This window comes from Mirounga angustirostris, unplaced genomic scaffold, assembly GCF_029215605.1.
Source record: "Mirounga angustirostris isolate CCGP_5_RB_7025 unplaced genomic scaffold, mMirAng1.0.hap1 SCAF_1, whole genome shotgun sequence".
Taxonomy (NCBI): Eukaryota; Metazoa; Chordata; class Mammalia; order Carnivora; family Phocidae; genus Mirounga; species Mirounga angustirostris.
This window is the reverse complement of record NW_026991709.1, coordinates 210,605,052-210,614,097: the sequence shown is the minus strand read 5'-3', so window position 1 is coordinate 210,614,097 and position 9,046 is coordinate 210,605,052. Positions and strand designations below refer to the sequence as shown.

Below are 9,046 nucleotides of genomic sequence, written 5' to 3'. Positions count from 1 at the left end.
GCTCACTCCCATCTGGCTACCCCCACCCCAGGGCAGCAAGGAGCGCTTCCACTGGCAGAGCCACAATGTGAAGCAGAGCGGCGTGGATGACATGGTGTTGCTGCCCCAGATCACCGAGGACGCCATCGTGGGCAACCTCCGCAAGCGCTTCATGGACGACTACATCTTTGTACCCTGGGCCGTGGGCGGGGGTGGGCAGATGATGGAGACAGGGACAGGAGGGTGACTGACCAGTGGAGGGAGGGATGGCATGTGGATGAACGCAGGGAAGGGCGGCAGAGAGGGTGCAGCACGGAAGGGATGGACAGATGCCTGAGCAAATGAGCAGAAGGAGGGATGGGCAGTGAGAGCATCGGGTGGGAGGAGGGGACAGATGGCAGTGACAGCAGGGCTCTGCTTGGGGGCGGCTGGGGTCCTCACTGCTCCCTCCGCCCTGGGTAGCTCAGCCACAGTACATTCCATCTCTCCTTTCTGGACCCAGCTCTGTGTTTTCCCGAAGAGACCCAGAGCACATCTGAGTATCTCCATCTCTCGCTCTGAGCAGCGGGGCTCTGGAGGCCCCAGGGGATTAGGATTTAGGGGACAGGGGCCCATAAGGAACAAAGCCAGCCAGAACACCGCACAGCCCTTAACAGCACCCCAGACCTATATTGGCTCGGTGCTCATCTCCGTAAACCCCTTCAAGCAGATGCCTTACTTCACTGACCGCGAGATCGACCTCTACCAGGGCGCGGTAAGACCGGGGCCAGGTGGGAGGCATAGCCCCGGGACCCCCAGCCTCTAGCCCTGGGCTAAGACCTGACCTTCCCCATCAGGCTCAGTACGAGAATCCCCCACACATCTATGCCCTCACGGACAACATGTATCGCAACATGCTCATTGACTATGAGAACCAGTGTGTCATCATCAGGTACAGAGTGGGGGGGGTGGTCTCCACACCCTCCTGCCCAGGCCCCACAACAGCCTCAGCACCCTAGGGAACTTTGCTCAGAACTCCTGATCCAAACAGAACCTTACTGTCCCTCTCTGCCCCTGGCCCTGCTTTACTTTCCTTGTCACCCCCTGACCCATGATATATTTATTCATTCATTCTGTTATTGTCCATCTGTCCATTCGAAATGTCAGCTCTGAGACAGCAGGGATTTTTGTCTGTCTTGTTCACTACTGTTTCCCAAGAATCTGGTATAGTGCCTGGCACACAGTAGGGAATGAATGAATGAACGAATGAATGAATGATCAGGCACTAGAAAGGGCGCTTATCCCCCCCAACCTTCCCTCCCCAATGGCTGTTGATCATTCTTTCCCGCACCCACCCCCAGTGGAGAGAGTGGAGCTGGGAAGACCGTGGCAGCCAAATACATCATGGGCTACATCTCCAAGGTGTCTGGCGGGGGTGAGAAGGTCCAGGTGAGGGGAGAACAGAAGGACGGGCTGGGTCTCCCCAGAAGCACAGTAATTAACCCCACGACAACCTACCTCGTCCTGACCTCTTCCCACCTCCACCTGCCTCTGCCCCCAGCACGTGAAGGATATCATCCTGCAATCAAACCCACTGCTGGAGGCCTTCGGCAATGCCAAGACCATGCGCAACAACAATTCCAGCCGCTTTGTGAGTCTGCAGCCCCGTTTTGGAGCAAGTGCTCCCTCCATACACACACACACACACACACACACACACACCTGTGTTCTCAATAACATAGGAACTCCCTGCTCCTGGATGAGAGACTCACTTCCTGCTTATAGTCCTGAAAAGACTCCCCCATCAGCTGAACTGTAGAAGCCTTGACTTGTAACATTCTTAAATATTTCCCTGGCTGTGACCATGCTACATCCGTTCCTATTCACAGTTCAGTTCCCAATTCTCTCATTCATTCTTTCTTTCAACAAATTGTTCTTGGGCTCCTTCTTTGTGTCAGGTGTTAGTGCTGAGCCTAATGGAAGATAGAATAGGCCAACAGATCTGGATTTATGGCCTGATTCTGTCACTATTTAGATTTGTGGCTTGGAAAACAAAAATAATGTTTCAGTAGCTTAAACCTCCTGAGGCTCCTGTTTTCTCATCCATAAAATGGGGATGATGTTAATACCCATCTCACAGACCTCAATAATTCCAGTCCAATACCTACACATGAAATGATTTAATAAATTCCATACACTAATAAGATTTTTATTCCCGGGCGCCTGGGTGGCTCAGATGGTTAAGCGTCTGCCTTCGGCTCAGGTCATGATCTCAGGGTCCTGGGATCGAGTCCCGCATCGGGCTCCCTGCTCCTTGGGAGCCTGCTCCTCCCTCTGCCTCTCTCTCTCTCTCATGAATAAATAAATAAAATCTTTTAAAAAAAAGATTTTTATTCCCCTAAATATTATTAATTATATTTTTATGTCTAACATATTCATCATGTAATTATATTTTAAGTATTTTCCTCAACATTTTATTATTAAAATTTTTTTTAAGATTTTATTTATTTATTTGAAAGAGAGAGAATGAGAGAGAGCACATGAGAGGGGGGAGGGTCAGAGGGAGAAGCAGACTCCCTGCCGAGCAGGGAGCCCAATGCGGGACTCGATCCAGGGACTCCAGGATCATGACCTGAGCAGAAGGCAGTCGCTTAACCAACTGAGCCACCCAGGCGCCCCTTATTATTAAAATTTTTAATGGGGCACCTGGGTGGCCCAGTCAGTTGAGCATCCAACTCTTGGTTTCAAGGTCATGAGTTCGGGCCCCGCATGGGGCTCCATACTGGACGTGTAGCCTACTTTAAAAAAATAAAATAAAACAGAAAAATTGGGAGAATGGTATAGTGAACACCTGATGCCCATCTCCGAGATTCTATCATTAACATTTTGCTACACTCACTTTATCATATCTCCATCTGTTCATTTTTTTTTTTTTTAAAGTAAGCTCCACACCCAATGTGGGGCTTGAACTCACAACCCTGAGTTTAAGAGTCACGCTCTCCACTGACTGAGCCAGCCAGGCGCTCCTATTCATCTTTTTTTTTTTGGATGCACTAAAAAGTAAGACAGCAGACACCATACTTTCTGCCCTGCCAACACGTCAGCATGTAGATCATTAATTATAGTCCAATATAAATTTGCAGTGCTCTTTCATTTCTTTTAAAGTAAAATTTGCATATAGCAAAACACATAAATCTAAAGTGGACCATTCACCGAGTTTAGAAAAATGCATACATCTGTGCAACCAAAGCCTTATCAACACACAGAACATCACCGTCACTCCAGAAAGTTCCCTCCCTCTTCAGTCAACCTTTATTCCCACCTCATCCCAGAAGCAACCACTCCTCTGGGCCCTTTTTTTTTTTCCCACCATTTTTCAGCTGTTCTAGAACTTTATACAAATGGAATCAAACAGTATATATTTTCAAACTATTGATACACACAACATGGATGAACCTCCAACACATAGTTATGTTTTATATTATTTTATTGTACAAGAGAATAGGCATATGTCTTGTATTACAGGTGTCTGTGTAGTGGGATGATGTAATGGGTATTGTCATTGCATCACGGTGGCAGAAAGGAAAAAGTAAGGGGGCTTCTCTGCCCTCCAACTTCTGGCCAGAGTAGAACCCAGATATTGTCAGAGACCAAAGAAGGGGCTTGTAGGACCCTCGCTCTGGGCTCAGGGACAACCTGTGAGGGACAGCCAGGATCACTGAAACCAGCAGCAGCCCGAAGAGACACGGAGGCCTCTGTGTTGGGGTCGAAGGACCAGGACAGTGGTCAATAAAATGGGGTACTTCTATGTGCCAGGCACAGGGCTGGATGCCCTGATGAGGGGAAGTTACTAGAGAAGGAGCAGCTTAAACAGAGACTGGAGGGAAGGAGCTGATGCAGAGAGCAACCAGTCCGTAAGTGGGAGGTGGAGAGAGGAGAGTTGAGATCACGTGGGAAAGAGGCCGGGCTCCTAAGACCCATCCTCAATTCCTCCCCTACCTGCACCCTCGGGGAACCTTGGGCGCCTCATCTGGCTCTCTCGGCTTCAGGGCAAATACTTTGAGATCCAGTTCAGCCGAGGCGGGGAGCCGGACGGGGGCAAGATCTCCAACTTCCTGCTAGAGAAATCCCGTGTGGTCATGCAGAACGAAAACGAGAGGAACTTCCACATCTACTATCAGGTGCAAGGAAAGGGGCCGTGAGGGTGAGGCTGGGGCAGAGGGAGAGCCCAAGGGGAGACATGGGAGGGTTAGTGTCCCGGAGCCCAGGGCAGTGAGGACCGGGGCATCACAAGGGCTGTGCCAGTCCAATGCCAGATGCATGAGCGTTGCTCGCCCTCCAGCTGCTGGAAGGAGCCTCCCAGGAGCAGCGGCAGAACCTGGGGCTCATGACCCCCGACTATTATTACTACCTCCAATCGGACACCTACAAGGTGGATGGCACCGATGACCGGAGCGACTTCAGTGAGACTTTGGTGAGCAGTGACCACCACTCTAGAAAGCCGAGGCCCAGAGAGGGGCAGGGACTTGCCTCAGGCCACACAGCGAGTGGGTGAAATAAGCAAGACAGGGATCCAGGTGTCCTGCCTCCCTGCATCCATGCTGTGGCCCCAGAAGCCTAACCCGGGAGGGCAATCGTGGTACAGTTCCTGCCCCTGTGTGCCTGCAGAATGCCATGCAGGTCATCGGGATCCCGCCCAACATCCAGCAGCTGGTCCTGCAGCTGGTGGCGGGAATCCTGCACTTGGGAAACATCAACTTCTGTGAAGATGGGAACTACGCCCGGGTGGAGAGTGTGGACCGTGAGTGTGGGTGCTGGGGAGGGCGGGGTGGATGTGTGTGTCCCAACTGCTTCCTCCTAGGAAGGGTCCCAGGACGGTAAGAACCATGAGGACAATATCTGTGTCACTGGGCACAAAGGAGGGCGACGGAAGTACCACAGGAGGCCCCAGAGCCTAACTGGCTGCTCTCTTTCCCCCCAACCCTGGCAGTTCTGGCCTTTCCTGCCTACCTGCTGGGCATCGACAGCAGGCGGCTACAGGAGAAGCTCACCAGCCGCAAGATGGACAGCCGCTGGGGCGGACGCAGCGAGTCCATCGACGTGACCCTCAACGTGGAGCAGGCGGCCTACACCCGCGATGCCCTGGCCAAGGGGCTCTACGCCCGTCTCTTCGACTTTCTTGTGGAGGTGAGAGAGGCCGGGGCCAGGGAGTGGGAGAGGCCCTGCCCCACAGCGCCCTGGGCTTGGACCAGCCAAGTGTGGAAGGCAGGCTTGGCAGCCACCTGACCAATTCCTGGCAATGGGAGGCATCAAGCAGAGGCGGGAGGGGATCAGGTGGAAGATTTAGGAGGAGGCTCCATCTGGCTGTGGCACAGAGCCCGGGAGGGAGGGGGCTGCTGGAACCATCCAGGCCTGGACTGGGGTTGGGGCTGTGGGGACGGAGACAGATGGGTGCATTTCAGAGCCACAAGGGGGCTGTCAGGAGGACAGAGGGATGCACTGGACGTGTCAAGGCCAAACATGATGACAATGCTCTAGGAGCCAACATTACAGAACGCTTAGCCTCCGCCAGCTACCGTTCCAAGTGTTTTTACATGCGTCAGTTTAATGCCTTTATAAAGCCCTCCAGAGTGGCTGCCGTTATTACCCCCATTTTATTTTTATTTTTATTTTTTTAAAGATTTTATTTATTTATTTGTGAGAGAGAGAATGAGAGAGAGCACATGAGAGGGGGGAGGGTCAGAGGGAGAAGCAGACTCCCCGCCGAGCAGGGAGCCCGATGCGGGACTCGATCCAGGGACTCCGGGATCATGACCTGAGCCGAAGGCAGTCGCCCAACCAACTGAGCCACCCAGGCGCCCATTACCCCCATTTTAAAGATGGGAAAATAGAAGTGCAGAATGGTTAAGAGGCAAAGCGAGCTCCCAAGGTAGGAACCCGGATTTCTAACACCTGGGTTTCTTGTGCGGTGTCTGGGGGCGGGGGACAGAGAGCTGGAGAAGGCAGGAGAGGAGCTGACAAGAGAGGACACAGCCCACGAACGTGGTTCCGAGCCCACGCAGAGGGTGACAAGCTGGCACTCCCCTACTCTCCCCACCCACATTGCAGGCCATCAACCAGGCTATGCAGAAGCCCCAGGAGGAGTACAGCATTGGTGTGCTTGACATCTATGGCTTTGAGATCTTCCAGGTATGGCCTCTGCTCCCCAGCCCGCACCCTGTGCCTCCCTGAGCCTCCTGCGGTAGCCCAGTGGCCCCAGCAGGCTCCAGCATCAGCCCACTGATGGCAGCACCCTTGGCCTCCCTTGGCAGAAAAACGGCTTTGAGCAGTTCTGCATCAACTTTGTCAACGAGAAGCTGCAGCAGATCTTTATCGAACTCACCCTGAAAGCTGAGCAGGTGGGCAGGGGCAGCCAGGAGCCAGGGGACACGGAGGGTGGGGGCAGGACCATGAAGGTTGCTGAGCAACCAGGGGAACCACCCCCCTCCAGCTTCCCATTCCCACCTCTCTCTGCTGACCTGTCCAGGCCCCGTCATGACATTTCCTGTGGAAGCAGTTCTCTGCCTCTAAGACTTTGACAAGGGCTGGGGCATAGCCTCTTTGGTCATTCCTCCAATGGTTATTTATTGAGCACCTGCTGTGTGCCAGGCAGTTTGCAGTGCTGGGGAGACTGCCATGCAAGAGAAGCAGAGCCTGAGACAAGGATTCAGGGCAAATATCAGGAGAGGAGTGAGGAAATGGGAGACATATTTAAAAAAAAAAACAGTTGTTGGGGGGGAAACGCCTGGGTGGCTCAGTCTGTTAAGCATCCAACTCTTGATTTCAGTCAAGTCAGGATCTCAGGGTCCTAGGATCGAGCCCTAGGTCGGGCTCCATGTGGGGAGTCTGCTTGGGATTCTCTCTCTCCCTCTCCCTCTGCCCCTGCCCCCCCACAAACAAATAAATAAATCTTAAAAAAAACAAATAAATAAATAAATCTTAAAAAAAAAAAAAAGCCAGAATAGGGTGTATTGGTGAGCAGGTTACACTGCAGGCAATTGGGGCCAATTTTTGCTGAGCCCTGGAGGGACGCTTTGTAGCACAGACCCGAGTTGACCCAGCCCAAAAGCAACGGAGCCAGAATATTTATCCACCAGCTCCTGTCTGTCGGTGGTCAAGGGCGGTCTGGGGTGGCGGTCCCAGCCTGCCCCACACAGGGCAACAGGCTTTGTTACTGGAGATGGTCCTGAGTGATGAGATGGGGAGATATAGGGAGACACCCACCACACCTCCTTCACCCACCCCTGTGAAGCACGCATTCTAGGAACATGCACATCCTTGCCCAGACACCCACCCCCATCCCTGCCCCCTTTGCTGCTCCCCAGGAGGAATACGTACAGGAGGGCATCCGCTGGACCCCCATCCAGTATTTCAACAACAAAGTCGTCTGCGACCTCATTGAAAACAAGCTGGTGAGGACTGGGCCAGCTCTGTGCATCTTGCTGGGTCTGGAGCTGGGCCCGGGAGAGGAGGGGGTGGGTTAGGGCCCCTTCTCTACCCCTGCTCCCCTCTGAGGGCAGACAGAGCACACCGAAATATCCCACCAGCCGCCTCATCCACTCACTCAACGAACCTTCCCCAGGGCCGCCTGCTCAGGGACAGAGGGGTCAACCCTGACAGGTCCCCCGCCAGGCCATCCCAGTCTGGGGAAGGGAAAGGAGCATGGATCCTTTATGGGGCTCCTCACCCCAACTAGCTTCCACAGCAGTCCCGCACACCATCACCACCCCCTTTGCCCCCCACCCCCCGCCTCCTCCACTCCCTCCCCATTCTGGGAACGGGATGGGGGCAGGGCCAGGCCAGGCTGAGCCGCTGCCCGCCTCCCCCACCCACAGAACCCCCCGGGCATCATGAGCGTCCTGGACGACGTGTGCGCCACCATGCACGCCACGGGCGGCGGCGCTGACCAAACCCTGCTGCAGAAGCTGCAGGCAGCGGTGGGCACCCACGAGCACTTCAACAGCTGGAGCTCGGGCTTCGTCATCCACCACTACGCCGGCAAGGTGCGCGGTGTGCCCCGCCCCCCGCCCGTCCCACCTGGCTGCCGCCTCCCCAGCAGCCCTCAGGGACCTCCCAGCCAGAGCTGCCGAACTCCACGACCCCTTTCTCCATCCCTCCCATTGACCCCCCAGGAACTGGCCTGGCCCCGCACCCTGTTCCTTCAGCTAGGGCTGCAGAAACCCCCACCCGCCCCCGACCAAGGTCAAGCTCTCTTTACTAATAGGACAGCTCCACCTAACAGGACAGAAACTCCCTCCCATTGACCCCACATTAGGCAGCAGACTCCCACACCCCGATCTGAGCTGAAAACCCCACTAACCCCCTGACCCAGGACACAGCCTTCTGACCCAAACTCAAAGACCCCAGGCCCAAGCTGTAAGCCACCGCCCTCCAAAATGGGCTGGAACCCCCTACAGACCCCTACCCAAGACTATAGAAATCCGCCGGCCTCTTACCCTGGCCACAGTCCTCCTCCCCAACTGACAGGACTATAGACGCTCCCATTGACCTCAAGTGGGCAGCAGACAGCCCCAAGGGTCTCCTGGCCATCCTGCAGCACCCCAGTCCCCAAAGTGGGCTAGAGCTCCTATGTTCCTTCAGCCAGGGAATAGCAGCAACCAGGACTATGGAGAGCCCCCCACCTTGGATGGCAGACCCAGCCTACAAGCCAGACTGAAGCCCCCCATGGATCCCCAGCCAGTGCTCGAACCCTCCTGACACCAATCCCAGCCCCTCAATTGACCACAACACAGATACTCAATCTGACCTCCTGACTTCAAATTAAACAGCAGACCCCCAGGGACCCTCTGTCCAGGCTGCAGCACCTCATCCCCAACTCTGGGCTAGAACTGCTGCCTCCCCCTGCCTCTGGCCCAGGCTGCAGCCCTAGCCCTCCAATCTGCACTTGAACATCAGACCTCCAGGGACCCCAAGCCCATGCTGCAGCCTCCTGCCCCTTATTGTGAACTATAGGTACCACTCCATCTTGTCCCCCAGGGCAGGTCCCCACAGGACCCCTGACCACCTGGGCTGTAAGCACCCCCCAGGT

At 54.7% G+C, this 9,046-nt stretch overlaps 1 protein-coding gene across 1 annotated transcript in view; it reads left to right on the top strand.

Moving 5' to 3' along the window:
- MYO1F (myosin IF) overlaps window positions 1-9,046 on the top strand; it is a 33,154-nt gene that overhangs the window by 8,163 nt on the left and 15,945 nt on the right. The window contains exons 2-14 of the mRNA XM_045863163.3: window positions 32-169; window positions 644-733; window positions 816-910; window positions 1,320-1,407; window positions 1,520-1,609; window positions 4,008-4,139; window positions 4,301-4,432; window positions 4,627-4,759; window positions 4,949-5,145; window positions 6,067-6,147; window positions 6,270-6,356; window positions 7,323-7,409; window positions 7,833-8,000. Of these exons, the coding sequence (XP_045719119.1) occupies window positions 32-169; window positions 644-733; window positions 816-910; window positions 1,320-1,407; window positions 1,520-1,609; window positions 4,008-4,139; window positions 4,301-4,432; window positions 4,627-4,759; window positions 4,949-5,145; window positions 6,067-6,147; window positions 6,270-6,356; window positions 7,323-7,409; window positions 7,833-8,000 (1,518 nt within the window). The remainder of the gene's footprint in view (window positions 1-31; window positions 170-643; window positions 734-815; window positions 911-1,319; window positions 1,408-1,519; window positions 1,610-4,007; window positions 4,140-4,300; window positions 4,433-4,626; window positions 4,760-4,948; window positions 5,146-6,066; window positions 6,148-6,269; window positions 6,357-7,322; window positions 7,410-7,832; window positions 8,001-9,046) is intronic.